The 22800-nt window shown below is 30.6% G+C and overlaps 1 protein-coding gene across 6 annotated transcripts in view; it reads right to left on the bottom strand.

Annotated features, from left to right (window-relative positions):
• Positions 1 to 1241: 1241 nt before the first annotated feature.
• The window catches only part of nAChRalpha6 (nicotinic acetylcholine receptor alpha6), a 345133-nt gene continuing 323574 nt past the window's right edge, over positions 1242 to 22800 (bottom strand). For 5 of the 6 annotated variants that reach the window (XM_072545827.1, XM_072545825.1, XM_072545822.1 and 2 more), the window contains 2 exons: positions 10679 to 10788; positions 1242 to 9011 (listed from right to left, as the gene is read on the bottom strand). In XM_072545827.1, the coding sequence (XP_072401928.1) occupies positions 8505 to 9011; positions 10679 to 10788 (617 nt within the window). In that variant the 3' untranslated portion in view covers positions 1242 to 8504. The remainder of the gene's footprint in view (positions 9012 to 10678; positions 10789 to 22800) is intronic. The other variant, XM_072545826.1, reaches the window with a different exon arrangement.

Here is a 22800-nt window from a genome sequence, read left to right as displayed (position 1 = left end):
ATCAGAAGAAAAGTACAGAAAGTGAACAATGTGCTTCTACAGAACCGATGAATCAATTTTTAGCTAAAAGGATCATAACTTTCCTTTCTAAATGTTAGCTCTGAAAGAGATGATTCTTCAAATTACTCGATTCATGACACTGACAATAAAGGCAATGAAGATATGGGACCTGTACCAACTGTTACTTTTGAAAACACCACAAACCGGCTAATTTTTGGTCGGTCACTACCGTCTACAAGTGGCACAGTCAAGAAGCCATAAACAAATTCTTTACAGCGAGGACTGTCCCATAAGGAATTATGGTACTGCTTTGTTTGTGACGAGCATCAGATCAGAGATATGAGGATGTGCTCAGCCTGTGGTCGGTATGTGCACGAAGAATCCGTAGGATGTATACAATCTGACAAAGACGTGTTTATCTGCTTAAAATGTACTCGTTGAAAAATATTCAGTTTGTAAATAAGTAATTCAAAATTATATTTTTTCATTTTCCAACATATGTAAAATAAATTTGACTTTCATTTGCAGTCAGTTGTATTTCTTTTTAACCTAAATGAACACAAAATGGTTTATTTTTTATTGGTCTTATTTGGAACACCTGGCCCTAATAAGGATAATTTACAAAAAAATTAAAATTAAAAACAATTAATATTTATTACAATATATCAGTAAAAATTAAAGTAGTATAGGTTGTCGGTAAGTTAACTGACATTTAAAGCTATTTTGTTATTTTCTATTTCAAATGCTTCCTTTAAAAAAAAATTTCAAACGTTAACGTGGGCTTATTTGGGTCACCTACCTTGTGTTGTAAATTATGTACCTTATGTAAGTTTTCATAATATCATCTGCAGTTTCTGATGGTGGTGGAGACATTTTGATAATAATTATTATTTGCTTATTCTTTCGATCTTTCCGTTTTACATGCTGGAGTAGTAGAGGCCATAACACCCAATTTGCATATTTTGTTTCGGATGTTTCTAAAATATTTATATTATAATTTACCATTTCTTCTGTTAATTATACTTCTTTTACTGTTGAGGATGTGATATTCCATGTCCCAATTGTCAGTATATCCATGTTTTCAGCTATTTTCATTTCGTTTCTTCAATATATTTTTCCATGGTCATATATATTTGGTATCGGCTTATGTCGAATGGCCAAACTCACTCACGAGCCATTTACATCTGTGGTAATGCACTATTTCTCAATAATGGGTGTTAATGGAATTCAAAACAAACTGCTACATGGAAAAACTGTTTATTTGCAATCATACATTCTACATTTTGAAACTCTGAATGAGATGACACATAAATATATCTTTTCATATGTTAACGATTGTAACTTAATGATATACAAATATACAAAACATGACATTTGTAGTCATTTGTCAATATAACACCATATTAGCATGATATAGATGTATCAGAACAACAAAATTGCTTTTTGACGAAGGAAACTAAATTCAGTTGAGCATATAACTTTATTGTGAAAAGAATGAAGCCAAGGTACAGGATAACATTAGGTATGTTTTTTTTTCTAATATCGGGTACACATCTCTGCAAACTGCAATATATTATACTAAGTTAAGGTCGGACAATGCGGGTCTAACTATTTGGTCGCTTCATTCGATTGTCCCTCTCATTCAAGAAGTACTATAACTGAACTGATTTTGAAAAAGCTTCAGCTTCAGCTACTTATAAGAGCCCAACTTAATATTTTCGCGAAAAAAAATGTATATACTTTAATGATAACTTTTGTGCAGGCTTATTTTTAAGCTAATCACAATATTATTGTATTATTCGTTATTTCAGATCAATCGTACGCTTTTTTAGGTTTCAGAAACCAACTGCGCGTGTTCCGCACATATCACAAACGTCAATAAACTAATCTACTACAATACAGAGTCCAACTGAGCGCTACTAGATTCTAGCGCATTCTTGATGAGATGCTTATTTTAAATTATTTCAGTAACCACATACAAACTATAAAATAATATTGCTACAAACATACAAACAATACACATAAGTCTCTTTAACTTAAAATCTTGCAAAGGTTAGGTATATAAGGAACACAGTGGTTGAAAACCCTTTTTTGGGTTATCACAAGGATTTCTTTTACACATAATACAGTTGTGATTTAGTATGTTTTATAAATATAGCACTAAAAATTGTAGTTCAATAAATTGTCATCAAAAATTATGTATACTTTTATAACCACATATTTCCATGAATTAAACACAAGCTTAAATTACGATCTGCCTTGTATATGTTCAATGCTAAATTATTACTTAAAAATGCTTGATTAAAAAATGTAGTTACATGTGCACTCTGTGCCTTTCTGCATTACAATAGTATAGGATCATACTGCAGGATCACTACGTTTATAACATAGTTCATCAAACTCTGTATGTATTTAACTAATTTTAAGTGTACGTAAAAATGTGAGTTTGATTAACTACGTTATAAACGTAGTGATCCTGCAGTCTGATCAAGATTACAATGATTTCTAATGCTTTGATATTGGTTTTTATGTTTTAATTTGCTTGTTCCATGAAAACACTTCCTCATTAGGTCGGCACTTCCATGAAAATTGCGTGATCTAGCAGCTTTTGACATTAATAAAGCCTTAGATATCAATGAAACGGTACAAGATGTAACAAAAATCATCCAAGAATATGTATGGAAGCTACACCTAATTTTGAAAAACACTATTATCAACCGTTATCACGGGAAATATAGTAAACAGAAGAAAACTATGAAAACGCTGGCCGAACTAGAGCTTCAGAAGATAAAAAACATGTAATAAGACATGTTATGAAAACTTCCAAATGAAAATAATATAGTTAATGAATATAGTATATGGAAAGCTGCAATAACATTTAATTTAATGCATTTAATTCACCTCTCCTTATAGAAGAGGGATAGTGTATTAAGAAGAAAGAAAAAAAAGTAGCTCAAATCGCTAAGCACCTAAAAAAATTTGTTAACCTTGTACAGCACACAGTCAAGACGATAACGGAAAAGAAATTTGTGAGTTCTTGAACTCACCGTAGAAACTTGAACTTCCTCTCAACAAAAATTTAGTTCAAGATGTAGCTAACTTTATAAGAAGTCCTCTGGTTTTAGACCTTATTATTGTCAGAATATTGCAAGCTGCTGGCACTAATAAGCATTTTTTACCAGACAAAGCAAACAAAATAATACTGTTTTAATAAATACTTGCACAGGAAGAGGTTATTTTTTGCCACAATGGAAAGTAGCTGAGATATTATTAATACCAAAGCCTGGAAGAGCACTAATAGAAGTCAAGTGTTATAGAAAGATTAATTTACTTCCTATATTATTAAAATTAGTCAAAAAACTACTAATAGACAAACTACAACCAAACGTGGTTTAAAGAGAAATACAGAAGCACTGTGTATTCAACTTACACAAACAGATAAAAGAGGCTGCTAAAGATCATACAATCTTGTCGATAAATAAGGTAACTTTATTATAAACGATATCGATAAACTAAAAAGATGGGAAGAGTACATTAAAAAACTATTTAGCGATGAACGACAAGAAAAAAAAATACAAAATTGTATTACAGGCTCACAATAGATTAAAACACTTAGAAATAAAGGGAAAAATCAATTCCTTTTAAACTTTTAAATAAAGTATATGAAACAAGGGAAATAACAGATTAGCTTGACTCTCTATTTGTGATGCTTCCAAAAAAAGTGCTCCGTCTATAGGACAACCAGTCCTAGGAGTCACGTTTTAAAAATCTTTCTTCGGTATGCCTTAAATACATTAGAACCAATAAATTATTTGGTTTGCCCCTGATAGCATATAGAAGCTGCCAGAAGAAGACTGAGTTGTATTTTATGGTGTTTTATTAGTTGTAGCAATATTTTCACATACAATAACAAAGATATTTGAATTTTTATAATAAGTATGCTGCTACGGAACTAATTTACAAAAATCAATAGAAGGTTCTTTCAATTTGAAAAAACCATGCCGATATAGCTAAAACTAATGAGCCTGCACGTTACCTCTAATCGAAAAAATGCCCAAAGAATTTTTTTTATTAAAATCGTGTTAAACTCTATTGTTAATTAATACATATTTAATTAAATAACATTATTGTTATAATTTTCAGGTTAGTTTTTCGTTTCAACCACACTTTTGAAGTCAACATGGCAATGAAAGTTTTATATTTTAATATAAATCAGTATAAATACATGATATAAAAGTGTTAGGGCGGCATGTAACTAGGGTTGGCGAGGGCTCAATGGTAGAATAAAAGATGTAGGTAAGTGTATAGTTATTCATACATCATCTATAGTAGTCACACAAGATAAGTTTTCATTCGTCAAAGAATTTGAAAGAACATTTAATTCAAAAAAGATATAAAAGAGAAGACTCAACTGCAACTTTTAGCGCTGGTTTATATAAAATTCTTAAGTAAACGTACAAAATATCTATCTATCAATTTCGTCCTGTGCAATTTAGTCGATATGCAACATTTTCTTCGTCGACAATTTTCTTATCTTAATATTAATTCTAACTTAGCTACTAGAAAGTTTCATGTCAGTTATTTTAAATGCTATTGAATCAACATTCATGATTTTAAATATAAAGGATATTCACAATCCTATCACTGGAAACAACTCGTATATTACAAGACGCAAGTGTAAGATTGAAGCTTCAATATGTTCCAGGAAATATTAAAAAAATTTACCAATAAAGCATATCCTGCTTATATTTTTATATTGACAGTTTTCACGTTTGTAGTTCATATTTAATGTAAATATATGTGTTAATGTTTTCATTTTTATATTTTTTAATGGCTGTTCTGAAACTGTTTTTGTGGCATGTCTATGTTTATATGGCATTAAGCCACAATTTATTGTAGTGAAAATTACATTTTCAACTGCTGTTTGACGTCTCGATTTCCACACCGGAAACCGTTTTTTTAAAAAAAGATTATTTTAAAAAGTGTGCGACAAATATAACCAACAACTTAAGATAAAATTTTGGATTAGCCGTGGCCTCCTAATCTTCATTATTAGTATTGTTCTGAAGCTATTTTCTTGTGGCATGTTAGATTAATTACTATTTAAATGGGAATAAGCCACAATTAAAGGTTAAAGTACGTTTATTGACGTTTCAATTTCCACTAATGTTTGTATATAATATATAATAATCTTTCTTAAAAACGATTCCACGGTGGAAGCGGAGACGTCAAAGAGAAGTTAAAAATGTAATTTTTATTACAATAAATTGTGGCTTGACCCCATATAAACATAATATTTAATTTGTATTTATATTAATCACTTTCTTTATATTATCTTAATTATTTCTTTTAGATCCTTCTTTAAATTAATCTTTTATAAACTTCACTTGCCTGTTGTTTTTATTACGTCTCATTTATATACATTTGAGCGTAATAAACAAATATTAGATATATTGAAAGATGACACGTAAGAAAGCGCAAAAAGTATACTCGTTTTCTTCTATTGGTCTGCCAAATTGTGGAGAATATAAAGATGAACGAAAACTTAGATTCTTGCAAGTTGTGACTAATAATGTATAGTAACAATACACTGTTGATGTAGATTGAAGAGAAAAAAGATGCAATTTGTACAAAAGTTGAAATAGATTAGGTTTAATGTACGATGGATGTGAAGGAGATGCTCGCCTTAGACTAACCTGGGCACATGCCGTCCAAAAAACGGCGGAGTGAGACAGGGCGTTCTACGATATCGGTACGGAGATTTAAGAAGTAATCCGGCGAAGGTGTTCAAGATTAGGACACGAAACTTGTCTCGCCGTCGCCGAAAGGTAACTTAGAAGCCTATATCGGCCGCCGGTCCCAACTCCGAATATATAAACGCACGACTTTTACCCACGTTAAGGTTATTTATATACTATTTATTCTATATATATAACTTATTATATATTTATTTTTTACTTATTTACTTGCGAAGTTCATCACAATAGGTTTTAATGTAGGTGGACACCTTTTATTTATCATTATCATCAATGGGCGAACAAAAGGCAGACACGTGTGTACCTCGAACTAATGATACTATACTAACTAACTACTTGCACGTATAGTCCAAGAGTTCACAGACCTCCTCGAAAAGGTACTCCATAAAAATACAAAGATATAATTGATATAATATTCTTAACCTACTCACTGACATTAACACTAACCTGCCTACTATCAAGAATATTGAATGTTTAGTTTTTACTGAAAAATATTATGACAAATCAATTGATAGATTTCTAAATATTTGACAAATATTTCCAATAAGTGTAATTTTAAAAGTATTAAAGACAGGATATAATATTTTTATATTTATAAAAATATATTTTTAAAATGTTTTTAATGTAACTAAATTTTTTTAAATTTTAATATAGACCAAAGCCGTAAAAAAATATGTATACACTGGAAGAAGAAGAAAATATAACAAAAATTAAAGGAAAAATAATTTACGGACGATCTAATGTCGGGGAGTGGAATTCCTGGCTGAGTTTTCAAGAGTAAAAAACGGTTTATTACAATTTTCAGTAGAACTACAAGTCCAATGGAAAAAAGTTAAACAGCAAAGTTGTAGGCACCAACAAAGTCTACAACTTTTGTATTTACATTTTCTTCACATAACCTCAAAATTTACGCGAAAAATTTAAATAACCGAAATTTTGTTTCTTACATTTACCATCCACAAAAAAATTTTTTTTCACGAAATCTAATGAAAACATACCTTTTTATGTCTCAAATACATTGTAATTTTACAGTTTATTTGAGACATAAAAAGTACGTTTTCACCAAATTTTGTGAAATTTTTTTTTGTTTAAAATAAAAAAAAACCAAAAACTCGATTATATGAAGTTTTCGCATAAATTTTGAGGTTATGTGAAAAAGTGTAAATACAAAACTAGTAAACCTATCTATTACCTACAAGATTGCTACTTGAATTTTTTCTATTGGACTAGTAGAATTGCCGGAAATCGTGATAAACTGTTTTTTACCTTGAAAAACTCATCCCTTTCCAGTTCCCGACCTCAGATCGCCCGAACATTATTTTTCCTTTAGTTGTTATTATATTTTATTTCTTTTACAATGAGTTTCATCGTATTATTACTTTTCTGGTCTCAAAAATTATCGGCCCTGGCTTAATATATTTAATATATTATAAATTGTTAACGAAAATATCAAATATTATTACTATAATGCTATAAAAACAAATATTTCATTATTTTTTTATGATTAACTATCTAGTGTATTTCAGAAACATAACATTCCTTTTTATTAAGTTTTTGCAATAGAAAAGGAATTTTTGTCGCGTCAATATTATTTTTCACAACCATATATTGGCTCCACTAGGTTTACCCCTTTTCCAAAATTGAGTTTCTGAATAATCTACATTTTCTATAGCAACATATTGCTTTGATATAATTAATTCTTTTTTACTTATATATTATCTTTAGGTTCTAATATTTTATTGTCAAATGTAAGTTATATTTAATTATAATTTATTGTTCAGTAATTTTTTCATTCTTGATTTTTTTATGTTGTGTATATTTAACAGTTCATGTATTATTTATCATCGAAAGTTCCAGATTTTATCCCTCTTTTGGTTTATTTTACCCTTTGCCTAATTTCTCAATTATGAATTAATAATATTCTTCGCCTATTAACAATAACTTGACGTCCGTAATTTAGGCTATTTAGTGAAGCTCCTATACTTGGACGCCTTACCTAACCTAACATTACATGTGTTTCAAATTGTCTATATTTTGAAAAAATGCCATTTCAATAGCACGTAGTACCAGTTATATAGATTTGTTATTTTATCACAAACACCTACCCCTAGGTAGTTAATATGTTGCTGATTCTACAGCCAGATAGTAAAAATAGTATATCTTTTCTTTTAAGTTTTATCAAGTACCTTTTCGAAAAAGTGCGCTAACTCTCCGGCTTGTGTTATTATAGCGAGTGGATGACAGAACACTAGTGTGCCCCAAGTCCGTTCATTGTCGTTAAAATGAAACGACAAAACATAATTTGAATTGTTTTGTTTCAATGGAAGTACAAACACATTGTTGTTGACAGTTGGAAGTGTCTCACGGCCCCACAGCAGTACGGAGTAGCAAAACGTGCACATAGGTGCCTGCCTTTTAGTTGTTGTTGGTAAACAGCTCGTGAATGTTCCACAGAAAAGGCACAATTGCACAATTGCTAGTGTGCCGAACTGCCGACACGATCTGCTGTTTTATCACAGTAAACGTTCAAAGTTTTTTCTACTATCGGCTCCCGCTTGCTCGACAAAATAAATTTTCACTTTATGCTAATTTTTCTTACATTCTTGATTAAATTGAGTAGTTAAACCATCATCGTCACAGACATCTCATTACCATTGTCTGACTAAGGTATATATATTTAATTCTATAGATTGATGTTGATGTTGTTTCTTAGGCATTCTTCTCCATGGTCCGAATGCCTCACTAATCCTATTGGACAATGATGTGAGGTGCCGAAAATAGCACGGCAACTGTAGCGATGATTGTAAATAACGTAAATATTATGAGACAGAATCTATCTACTACCATAGCCGCAAACTTCCAATCACTAATTACTTCAGCTTCTTCATCTGCTCTCTTCATTCTATTCGTAATGAACTGTAGTTCTCGAAGGATGTGCTGGAGATCTCGTTGAAAGCTGCCACCGCTGGCAATGTTGGCTTCTTCTATTGTCGTAGGATGTCTTATAAATCCTGCTCCTAGATTCGGATTCAAATTAGAATTGTTTCCAGCACTGCTAGTACTGGTAGTACCTGTTACGTTTCGGAAATCGTCGTCAATGTCTAACACGTTCGCCAAAAGACTCTTTGAAGATCGCTCTTTCAATTCCAGTTCCTTCATTCGACTGTTCATCATGATCGTTTTGCGGGTTAACTTTTTGCCTGGTCGACTCATCCCTAGAATCCATGGCAGCCATTGTAGGAAGACCGATTTTATCTGGAATAAATAATCGCATTAATACCAAATAGCTCCATAAATGTAATGAATCTCAAAAATTTGTTTTTTTCTTTTTTATCATTGGGTTATTGTTTACTATGTTAAAAAAAATAGGGCTAAAATGAACTACAACGTTAAAGGAGTTTTATTGTTTCATATGGTCAATCGACCCCCGAAGGGGTGCGTTTTTGAGAAAGGGGTAAATTTGTTCCTATGCACTAGGGTGCATTTGTGTGAATTCTATGTAGTTTAGTATGTAGAAATAAAAATGGCGAGCGCTTCATTGAAATTTGTGGTAACCTGTCGCAACGCAATCAAGCAATATAAAGCATCTTTCAACAAAATGAAAAAACATAATAACACAACTAACATCATTGAATACAAAAAACAGAGAGCATATGCTAGATATATAACAAAGACTGCTCAAAAAACCAACTGGAAGAAATTTGTCTCAAAAATAAAAAGCTCAACACCTTTATTTACAGTCTGGCGCAATATTCGTAAAATATCAGGAAAATTTTTACCAATTACCTTTTATTACTCATAATAATAATATAATAAGAAAACGATGAAATAGCTAAAGTTTTTGCTACATGTTGCTACCTGAAGAGTTTATACAACACAAAACGATCACAGAAAAACAACAGCTCGATTCTGAAGATAAAGATAATAGTCCTTTCAATATTCCATTAACCTTAGATGAACTTAATTTTGCCCTACATACTACTAAAAATTGCTCCAGGATCTGATAATATACCTTTAGTATTCTTAGAAAAAGTTGCCAGACAACGCTAAAGGTGTTCTAAAAACTTTTACTCGATAATGGTTAAATAATGCCTTTCCAACCTCCTGGATCAACTCAATGATTATACCTATTCTCAAACCTAACAATGCACGAACTAAAATTTTCTGCTACAGACCCCTCTTACTCACCAATGTAATGTGCAAAGTCATGGAAAAAATACTTAACAAAAGATTGCTATGGATTTTAGAAGAACATCATCTCCTGGTTAACGAACAGAGTGGATTTTGACAAAATCGAACTACTGCTGATAATCTCATTGATTTAGAGTCGAAAATTCTGGAAGCTTTTGCGAACAAACAAGAAACTATTGCAGTGCTCCAGATATTACAAAAGCATTTGACCCCAGCATAGAATATTAGAGGTAATATCATTAATTTGAATTCAAATTTTCTTAAACAACGCAATTTTCAAGTAAGAGTAAACCATTGCACATCTTCAATGAGACATCAAGCAAATGGTACCCCATAAGGTTCTGTAATAAGTTAAAGCTACTTTTAATTGCCATGAATAATATTACACCATAAAACTCTATGCAGATGATCTGGTGTTAATATCTTAAGGGAAAAATATCTTCTCAGTTCAGCGTCACTTACAAATCACACTTCACGAACTCGAAAACTGATTTAAGAAAACTGGATTTCAGTTTCCACTCAGCAAATCAAAGTGTTTGTTACTTTCAAAGAAACTTGATCCAAATAAACCACAACTAAAATTATCTAACCAAATTCTAAATTACGCTGATGACATCAGGTTTTTAGGAATGATCTTTGATACGAAACTTACATGGAAAAAACATATACTCCAAATTAAAAAAACATGTAAAAAAATATTTATAGCTTTTCGTTAAAAAAATTATACTTACCCATTGAGGCATCTCATGAATGTCAGCGGTACGATGATGGTAATTGAGTACCACAACTGTAAGTACCACCGAAGAAGCCACCATAAACATAATACAGTTGAAATATGTTCCTGTAACATCCGCCAAGTTAGAATTTGCCTTTGGAACTATTGTGCACAAAAAACACTACATCTAATAATACTACACTACACTACAAACATAAAATTAAACCAAAACTAAAAAAAATATAAATTTGTACAAAATAAATAAGTGAATTATGGAATATGTCAAGCATAAAATACCCTGAACACCATGATGTCTACTATATGTACACCCAACTTTCTTCTAAATCAAAATATAAACAATGTTATACTTTTTTTTTCTACTGACACTCACACGCAAGCTTTATACATCAAATATCAATAAATATGTCTAAATTCTTCACGTACTACGATCGTACCCTCCTCAAATGATATTCACATGAAATTCACAGGCCGAGGTCGATGAGACAGTGCCGTTTGTCAACATTAGAGGTATTTTTTAACATAATTGAAAGTTGTTTATTTTAGTACAAAAATCTTACTAAGCAATAATTTTCTAAGAAAAAAATGTTTCTTAATTTGATAAAGTACTTATTCAGCCACAAGTAATAATAAATTCAATATAAACCAGTGTCTATTGGAAGAGAGTTAGTTTATTGATTTCTAAAGGTTAAACAGCAATAGTTGGTATTTTGGAATTATTTTCGTTAATGGTGAAAAATATTTCAAATATCATGAGAACTTGTTCTAATACATCGCTAATTGTTTAATTACTTTAATTCTTTCAATTTCTTAAATCTTACAGTAAAAGCAGTTTGATATATACGTTTAAATTCTATTATACTATATTTATAGGTAAAATAAACATAATCGTCACTCAAGCTCAAGGTATGGATCAAATGAAAGCTCTTAATTAGTGAATCAATGGTGTATCCATAAGTTTTTAATTAAAAAAAATTAACTAATATTACTCTTGTCAAAAGAATTCCCTTATTATAAAATTGACAAGAAAATACTCATATACGGATTATATATGTATAGTTTTTATACGCCATATAAACGGATTATATGTGTATAGCGATTAAAGTATTACGCCTAAATTAATTTTTCTAATTAGGGCCTTTCATTTGACAGATCTTGACTTAAGTGACGATTATGTTTATTTTGTATTTTCCAAAAAATTATTATGTATTATACAAAAAAAAAATGTATTTCGTTTTTCTTTTTGTTTTGTCCTATTTTTTTTTTCAAAAGAATAATCACAAATCACAAAAATATATTTTATAGTGTTTTACCAAACTAAGAAATATTTCTAGTCTAATTTAAAAGTATTAGGAGATTTTTACATTATTTTTTGTTTATAAATATCACGTCATTTCACCAACACAGAAAGAAAATGAGATGGAGAAAAAATCTACTATATATACAGGGGGAGGACACACTCTTGCAGGTTGTTCGTTCAAAGTTTGTTGGTTTATTAGTTTGTTGATGAAATTATATCAAATTGCTCGAAAACTCACAGTAATAAAAATTTATTCCTTATTAAAAAATACCTATGCTAAAACACAAATGTATAAGTAATTAGGTAAACAATATTCAGTAGCAGAATTGAAATAGAAACTTTTTATTACCTTAGAACTAATCGTTTATTATTTTTAAATATGTATATATTATTTTTTTCCATTTAAATCGCATTCCTAGTTTTACATTACCAAAAACCAAGAAAAAAATTATAAGAAACATAACAAAAAAGGTTTATCTTAAATTAATACATAAATTGAAACATTAAGAAAATGTTAAGTATTGTATTTATATGAGATTAAACTACAATTTATTGTTCGACCAGGGAAGTAGCGATGTTCTTAAGACACTCTTTGATACAGGTATCTAACAACCGCTTTTGATAAAGGTGAAAAATTAGTAATAAATAAACTAGGCAAGATAATAAATCTCATATCTTATTTATAAATAATATATATAAACAATGTAATATCGGTATTTAATGTTAAATACTAAAAGTGAAGACCGGTAAATTATCTAGAAAAGTGACACAATTTTACTGAAAAATCGTAAACAATCCTATAAAATGAGTATCCGCGTAAGTTATTCTTATAGCTTCGCTTTTAAACCCTTCATTTTTGAATGAAATCGTTTTGAAATAATTTTTTTTTTCAAATTTTGAACTTTTAATTTTTCAAGTGCTTTTTAAAATTCTTAATATTTATAAACAAAGCCCTGGTGAATTTTTTAAAAAAGGCTGACGATTCCTGCTAAAATGCCAACATTTTGAATAAAAAAAAAAACTTCCCACATCTTGATGTCTTTGAGTAAATTTTTATAAGCTTAATCACAGTGTCACAGTAAATCTATTTTATAATATTTAACATAAATTTTTTAATCGTTAAATAATATAATTTAACGATTAAAATTTGGTGCTTTCAGAATAGTAGACTTGAAGTAAAATGTAGACTTGATAGTTTACGCATAAAAACGTTGTAGATAAAAGCTTTCTTTGATAAACAATTTCAACTTTGCAATTACTATTAAGTGTAACTTCTTGAAATTTTTATAGCTAAATATTTGTAATATTGTTCCCATTCTGATGAAAAATTAAAGTTTTTTGTTCATTTTTAGAAAAGTTATTAATAATTTTCAAAAAAATCGATTTTTCAAGCTCTTTTTGAAATAATTAAGCAACAAATTAACAAAAATATCTTTACAAATGCTCAAAACTAAAGATTTTCTATGCTTTTTCAGTATAATTGTGTCACGTTTCCTTATAATTTACTGGTCTTCATTTTTAGTACGTTTTGTTTATTACATATTGTTATCACCATATGTATCAAAAGAGGTTGTTATATACCTGTATCAAAGAGTGCCACGAAAAAGCTTTTTTTCTAGCTAATTTCTCTAGTCTATGCAATCAACATTACATTTTACATTTTTTACGTTTCATAGATTTTAAAAAAAGTTTATATATATATATATATATATATATATATATATATATATATATATATAAAAATAAAATATCCAATTTACTTAAAAAAATGTTACGTCAACTATATAACTAATGAGTTTATTCAAGCTCCTAAATAATAATAATAATCAATGTACTTATAAATAATTAAAAAGTTTGCAATAAACAGTAATATTTGTACAGTAATAACATGCTTAAAAACCACTCAACCCACTGGACGTATTATCTAAATTATAAAGTTTTAACGGCTTGTAAAGCCATCAAACTTTGAAATCTCATAAACGTAAATAACCAATAATGATAACAGAATTATTTATTTTTGTAAAAGGCTTTGTAAATTCAATTAAACCGGATAGAAATCGTGAATTTGATCAAAATAAGGTGTTAGAATTAAATTGGACGTAACAGAAGAAAAACTATATATATATATATATATATATATATATATATATATATATATATATATATATATATATATATATATAAATGGAAATTAAACAAAAGAAGAACAAGAACAAATGACAAGAAAAAACAGAGTATATTCAATGATATAACAAGGGCATAGCATCTCACAAACAGATGAGGAATATAAACAACTACTTAAACAGCATCCGTTGAAGAAAAAATAGAGAAAATATGAAAAAAGAACTACAAAAACTAGTTTTTGAAAAGACAAGAAAGTTTTACCAGAAACTGAAAAAATCAGAAAATAATTCAAACCGAGAACAACGATGTGCAGGGATACGGAAGGTAATATATTGACGCAACATCAAGAAATGATAAGAAAATAGACAAAAAAGTTTAAGGAATAGCTTAAGGGAGATCGAAAGGCGAACCCTGATATACCATTAGACCAAGCACACATCAGAGAAAAGAGTTTATCAACTCTGTTAACTGTTAACTGTTAACCAATCTGTCCAGTTTACTTCAAGCACCAGCAAGAGACGTTACTATCTGACTTGACAATATCAAGTGCGAACTTACCAAAACGTCGTCAAAATAATCGTTTTTCTCAAAACCAAAATTATTCAACGACGGGTCAAACAGTACAAGAAAATATATTACATTCACTACTTTTTGTAGATGACCAAGTCATTTTTGCACAGGGCAGGGTGAATATGGAATATATGATAAAGAAATTAAAGGAAGAATATCAGCTATGGAACTACGATAAATATGTGTAAGACCGAATGAATTTAAGTTTAGAAATAGAGACTATTAAGAGCTGTAAGACTTTTAAGTATATAGGGTAGAAGCCGAGATGGTACTTTTATGAAAGATATAGAAATGAAAATAGCACGGCGAAAACAAGTCACGAAAACACTCTATGCAGTGATATGAAACAACACTTTAACCAAAAAAAAACAAAGGATCTGTCAGAGAATAGTGCTGAAATATTACCTTATATGGGGCGGAAGTATGGCCAATGACAACAACAATACGAAATAACATAAGAACAGTTGAAATGAACTTTTGAATTACAAAAAAGTAAGAAAACAGGACCCTGCAGTGGGACGAGCATGTATAAAGAATGCTAGAGCACAGGTGATCGAGCCGAAAAGAAAATTGAATTGGAACCCGCCGGAAAGAAGACTAAAAGGAAGATCTGCTATACGATGGAAAACGTACATAGGAAATGGTATGATGGATAGAGACCTTAAAGAAGGTGACTGCTAGCTGTGGAACACGAAAACAACGAACTCATAGTTTGAAAAAGCAGAAAAAGAAGAAGATCATTAGACCAATAGTTTATTATGGACGTAAAAATGAAAGATGATAGAAAAAGGACAATGTTTTTAAAAGAAAAATTCTCTGAGAACAAGAGAAAATGAGGGATTCGTCGATCCCTGAACAAAAATATGATAGAGATCTAGATAGAACCATGCACTTTACCAACTGTACAAAGATATACTTTGAAAGGCTACTCATGTAATGAGGCAATGGAACCTGGCAGCGGATCAACTTTGCATATTTAATAATAAAATCAATGTTTTCGGTAATTTATAGCCTTCATTAAATTGATCAGCAACTACAAGAGTAAAAATATAAAGAACAAAATATAAACTTAAAATTAAATAGAGGTTGAAAGTGAAAATTATAAAATATCCTAGAAACTTAAATCAAGTACTCTCGGAAACCAAGTGACAATAACATCTAACATTATAAAACAACTACCTAGAAATTCATATAATATATAAGCCAAGTAGGTGTTCTCTGACATTCGTCATAATAATAACTTGATAATAATAACAACGTCATAATAATGTCTGATATTGAAAACTGACACTTTCTATCTGACACTTTCTATCGCTAACAAATTAGAGAAAGTTTCAAAATTTCCTCTTATTACTTTTACTAATAAACCTTGTGACGATTATGAAAAACTGGGTTAAAATTATTATGAAAATCAAGAGTAGTTTTTCATGAAGAGATTTATGAAGAAAATACTTGATTTATATTTGGAATTACGTTTGTTTGATTATTATCATATTGAAATAAAGTTGTGCTAGTAATTAAGACAGCAATTAATATAATATCTCTCTATGGTACTTAGCATAGAATTATCTAAGGACAGACGTATGTCTTTTGCGGAATGCAAAAGCTCGCCAATGTTATTTATGCCTGTCCAGTTCTTAATATTGTAGCCACGACATTTGTTTGAGACCTACTCCCTGTTGCCCTCAATCTTTCCTTGGATAATTAGTTGAGGGATTGCGTATTTTTTTCTTTAAGGATATGGCCCAAGTATCCAATTTTTCGTACCTTGATCAAGTTGAGTAATTCTCTCCCAGTATTTGACTTTCCTAAGACTTCCTCGTTTCTCACCCTATCTGTCCACGATACTTTACTTAGTAACTCAACATGGCTAACTTTACTTAGTAACTCAACATATACACACTACAACATATAAGTCAATTGGCTGCAGAACGACAAAAAAAGTGAAAGACCAAGACAGCAGTTGTCACATATATAGATTTGCAAACATTTCTGAAGAAAATTTCCTTATGCACGAAAAAAAAAAAAAAATAAAAATACTAAATGCTTACAAAATTAAAAGATTAAGGATACATTTAAAGCATTATGAGTAATTTATATTCAAGTTAAATTTTTATTAATCAACCTGAATAAATGAATAATTGTGATAAGAAACACGTGAACAAAATTTAAAAAATCATATTTGGAAAAGATTAAAGAAAAATGAGATAAAAGAAAGGAAATCAATTTTTTTTAATATAAAATAAATTATATTTTGGTTTTTACAATTAAGTTTCTATTTTTTATTCTGCGGAAATCAGAAAACTTTTTTCAATACAGTTGGTTGGCATATACATTTGTCTTTTTGGTTGAAAGTAATGTCGACACTGCCAGTGTGTTTAACCCTCTAGTTGGTTATATTTAATTTTAAATTCCGGCTTTATTTTTTAAATTCAGGTTTCAGATGGGATGAAAGCTATAGAACAAGATTAAGGAAAAGGCAAAGCTTTCTATAATGCATATTTAGTAAAAAAAATCATCTCTAAGTGCATGTTTTTAAAAGTATTTTGTTTATATTTAAATTTGGTTCGTGATAGTGCAAGATTACCTGACGTGGTAGCCGATCTGGCGAAGATCGTTGGGGAATTTGATCTTTGGTCTACAACAGTGAGAGAGAGAGAGAGTTTAGGTGATCTGATCCGTCTGTTTCGCACTGCGGCCCCACGACTGCCAATCTATGCACGACAAAACCATACATTTATTACAAACTCATGAGTTTGCTCGATTTTAGTCGTCAGTGTTACCTTATAAAGCATAAAATAGGTTAGGTTAATACAGCGAACGAAATTTTGACACCTGATCATTTTTATTTGGCTCTAAGCAGAGAATATGACATACAGAGTGTTTAATCTAAGTTTTAAGATATTATTTTAATAACCTTTGTGTTTGTGTGTAAAATAACTTTGAGTTTTAAGATTTTCTTCGTACTGTTTTATTTCTTTTGAAAGGAGAAGCAGTTGCACAAAAAACCATGTACCTTTAACTAATTTATGTATATATAACCTAATTTTATCTAATATCCTCTCTGGAATTGGCAAAAAGCATATGAAATTTTGTAGACGGCTCGAATATAATATAGGGGGCATCCGGTTTAAAGGTCCTACAGACAAAACAATGATTCACACAGGATCCCTAACAACTCTTTGGTATATTAAGGAAATTTTTAAATAATATGTAGTGCTGTTTATATTAATTATTGGGCATCATTGTCCGATACATGCACATTGGCAGAGTAACAATGGAATACCTTCAAAAGGTTGGTATCCAACTTTAAGATTAGTCAAGAGATAATCTAGATCTAAACTTAATTGAACATACCTAAGATTATCTAGAAAGTGAATAAGATCCTATTTTATTGCTTAAGACAGCCTTGATGAGTTGGAAAATGATTAAGAGCAGAATGGGAGAATTTCAGAATGATACAAGGTGGGTCAAAAGTTATCACATGATGTTCTGCTATAATTTTTTTTAATGAAAAACTTTGGTGGTTCTGCTTGTGAAAGTTGCTTACTTAATCTATTAGAATTTATTCCATCAAGTCCTCGTATTCCTGGCAAATATTCTCCTTGAGGACTTCAAGAGTCTGAAGCTTGTTGACATAAACCCGCGACTTCAAAAAACTCCATAAAAAGAAGTTTGGAACGGTTAACTCGGTTGATCGACAGCGCAAATCACCCAAACGAGAGATTAAGTGACCCGGAAATACTTTCATCTTTACCTGTTTTGCAGTCCCAAATTTATCCAACTGAGAAAGAAAAAAATCGGTAATAATGGCTCTGTAGCGTGTGCCTTTCATAATCGTCGTTTGGCCTGCGGCGTTCTCACAGAAAAATGGCCCGATGACTCCTCCAGCGTATACAGCATTTGAACGGATGTAATGGCGTTTTGTGGGTAATACACGGATTTTTGGTGCCCCAGAAACGATAATTTTGTTTATTCACGTAATCGCTAAGATGGAAATGGGCCTCCTCGCTCATGAGTTCATTTTCCTTTTTATTTTCGATAAAAAGCCCCCTCTTTGTTGAAATTCAGGATGGCTTAAGCGTAGGTAAAACGCGTTTGGCTCAACAGCTAATAGCATCTGTGCATCTGATGCACCTGTCTGCACTTTGTAAGGGAACATCTTTAAATCTTTCACCAAAATTCTACGTAGGGACCGCCGGCTAATGCCCAATCAACAGCAGCGATATTCCTAGCAGAACGGATGCTCCGAGGCCGGCTAGCCTTGGGAGCATCTCGTGTTGTACCAGACTCTTCAAGGCAAGTGATCAAACGCCGCAGTATTTGTCCAGTTGGTGTCGGACGGTCAGGAAATCTGCGACGAAATTTACGTTGCGCCAACACAACCAACGAATAGTTGCGCAAAAAAATCGAAACAACTATTCCGCGTTCTTGTGAAGCAAAACCAATTCATGGATCGTCAATTTGTATTCTGCGTTTGTTTTCTTGACAAATGTCAAAACCGAATTGACATTTGGCGCCATTTACAAAAGTTATAGCGTTTTCCAATAGGGTGATTACTTTTATTCCACCCGTTATACAAAATAAAATAGATCAATTAATTCAAAATATATATAAAGAATTACACATATTGAGTTCTGTAAGAGATATACAAACAAATGAAAAAAAAAGAAAAATAATACCTCCAAGAACACATTTGTTGCTACAACTAGACACTACACTTCACTAGTGCAGTGATTAGTGAACAGTGTAGTAGTGGCTGGAGGCTTATTAGAGTTAGACCCCGAAAGCCCGAAGAAGACGTCAGAGAGTATGTCGAAAGCTCGGCACAGTGATAATAATACATTTTCTTTCCCTCACATGCGACCATGTGACGAAAGCGCAAGGGACTATATTTGTTTTCGCCATAAAATACTACGTCATCTAACAATTGTTATTAAACACAAACTAATGATGGCAATTAATATACCAGATGTAACAAAAATATGTTTAAATTACTTATTACCAATTAACCACAGCTAAACAGTTTTTAGATGGGAATATTTTTTTGATCAAAAAACCTTCTGGCACATACTAGTATGTGAGTAAGAAAAATAAAGTGACAAGACATTGAACCACATAAGGCGAACTTTAATCAATACTGTTCTTAATTAATTTAGCGAAAATTTAATCATTTCTCAAAGTTAATAATAATAACATGCACGGTGTCAAAATTTCATCCTCCCCATTAACATTATTATTGCTATTTTTTTAAAAAGTGTTATTAGTCATTTTTTAGTTTATTATGAAATTAAATAAATGTGAAAGATTAGTATACATTTACATATATATACCTCTATAAGTAGCACTACTCTTAAACGAGGAGGTAACGAATCATAAGAAAAATGAAATAAAATAGAATTAGTAAGACACATAGTACAAACAATAAAGGAAAATAACATATCAACAACAAAACATACAGATTGATAATCCTAGTGGGACAGAGCCATTTGATACTTGGAGGTGAGAAGGTCTTTGGCAGTCAAGAGTGACTCGGCGAGCAATCACTCTAGGTATTGAGTCTGAGTGAATGAGCAGCGAGGAAATAAAATTTGCAGATATGCAGTTTATATGGCCCATCCTGTAACCCTACTAACCACTACATAAGGATTTTTAGAAGGATTTGGAAAGTGGCTGCTGACTGAGGAGTGAAGAGTTAAAGAGAAGGTGAAGAGTTTGCGCTAGGATCGAGGAATGAAAGAGGATTAGGACACAGTGTGGCTTATTTTAAGACAGACTTTCTTCGTAACAGATTTTACTTTAGTAATATAGACTAGTGAAAAATTTGTTTAAATCTTAAACAGAAAAAAAAATACAAAATAAAAGATATTTTTTATACTAATTTACCCAAGGTAGTTAATCCAGTTCTTTATCAAACATCATGCTACTCAGCATCGGACTGTTTATTTCATTGTTTACTGCTTCAATAATTTTCCTCATTTTGTCCAGTTTCCTTTATTCTATCTATCCATTTTTTCCTTGGTCTGCCATTTTTGCTTTGTTCTCTTTGCTTCTATTACCCTTTTAGTTAAATTGCTTTTCCTCATTAGATGTATATAACAGCTCCACTGTTTCCTCTCAATTTCTTCATTTTTTATCTATCCATTTTGAAGATATCTTATCCAGCAGAAGATATTTTATTTTCATAGCTGTTATTTTACTTCTTGTTTTTTTCTGTAATGTTCATGATTCACTGGCAAATATAATAGATAGAAAACAATTTCGTTAAAAACTTTAAATTTTACTATTGTATTTATCATTTTTCTTTCGAAATATTATTTTATGTATTGTTCTTTGTATTTTTTAAAAATATTTAAGGCTATTTTTACGTCATTAAACATTGCTAGTCGCTAGGCAATTTCATGTTTCTACTATCTCCAATTCTTTCTCTTTGAATTTGATTGTTTTATTTTTTGTTTTGTTTTTATTCTTTATTATCATTACCTTGATCTGCTCTTTATTTATTTTCGTCTTTATATTTTCAATCCCTTTTGTCAACATCTCTGTTAGTCTCTTGTCTCTTCAATTTTTTATAACTGTAAGCTAAACAACTGTAAAGAACTACAAGAACAATTGTATGGGCTCCATTCTGTTCTACCCTGGGGTTGTTTGCAAATTTTGATTCGTGTTATTGTGTTTTTTAATATACTGTCCATCATTGTTCAAAATATTAGTGGACTTCTAGGCTATCTTCTTGTTTTATACCTTGTTACATTTCTAAACTTCCAGACCTTTTTTTTATTCAGTTGAACTTCTGTTATTACTCTCCTATATAAGTTCTTTATAATTTTTCGTAGTACTTTTGATAATTCTAACTTTATTAGGCATGTATATATCGTTCTCCTCTCTACTTATCGAAAGCAGCTCTTATATCTACAAAATTCAGATATATATCTTCTACCGTTTCTAATTTTCTTTCTAAAATGTTTTTAATCAGGTGTCTATTATTTTTGTTTTTCTTACATCCAAACAATTTCTTTTATTATTTTATTTTCTATCATTCTATAATTATCGCATTGACACTGACCTGCCTTTTTTAGTAAGAGGGTAATCCGGTTATTCTTCCATTGTACCTGAATCTTCCTGCACAGAATATGGAACTGTTTGGACTGTGGTTCCTATTTTTTTTTATTTAAGTGAAGCGTATAAAGTACAATGAATACCATTGCATTAGATACATTATATTTTATTTTTTTTTTATATTTTTAGTGCCTTTTTTAATAATTTTTATTAAAGTTTTAAGCTCTTAAATTTATAATTTTGATAAACCAAAATATTAACAAAATCAAGAGTTTTTAACGAGACAACCATTACAGGTAGTCAAAGTTGCCAAAAGAAGATAGCTAGAAGATCCGAATAAAACGGATGAGCATAGAGCACCGAAACAAATGATGAAAACAAAAATTCAAATAACAATAGAAAAAGAAAAACCCAAGGAAGATATGATATGATGACGTGTCAAACGAACTGGTAGTAGCCAGGCAATGTAGTAAACTTTTAATTACTATGTTCAAACTTAGTTTCTAGGCCTTTCTAGACTTTTGTTTTACATAAAATCGAATGTATTTTACGGCTGAAGTAGTATTGAAGTGGAGATTCCAATAAAGGTACAATATACAAGGTATTGTATTTAAAAATTAAAGTGACTAATGATATGAGAAAATTGGTAAATCTGGCAACGTTATAAATATCAAATTTCAAATCTTCATAATGCAAAATAGGTGTATCCCTGTTTTTGTATAATTCGGATCATCATAATATCAGTATTAGCATAGGGGAGTTCTAGAGACCAAAGTAGGGATTTAAAAGTAATACTAACCCGTCTTCTGGGGTTATCCTGGGCTCCAAATGGACGGACTTCATGTAAGTCTTCGAGTCGAAAAGAAGCCAGAGGTAGAATTAAATTACATCGTGCTAGGTTTATGCAATTGGAGAATATATGCAGATGGAAGGGCCAATAAACTAAACATTCAAAATATTGATGGACTATTATATGGAGAAATTCTTAAACTCCTCCCAATAAAGCTACTGACTGAAGTAGTGTCTCTTGGAACTGGATCTAGTCTTACTTCTTTCATTTTCATCCT

The sequence above is a fragment of the Diabrotica undecimpunctata genome, chromosome 10 (assembly GCF_040954645.1).
Source record: "Diabrotica undecimpunctata isolate CICGRU chromosome 10, icDiaUnde3, whole genome shotgun sequence".
Classification (NCBI taxonomy): Eukaryota; Metazoa; Arthropoda; class Insecta; order Coleoptera; family Chrysomelidae; genus Diabrotica; species Diabrotica undecimpunctata.
Note: the sequence above shows the minus strand (reverse complement) of the source record. Positions and strands in the feature narration are given on the sequence as shown.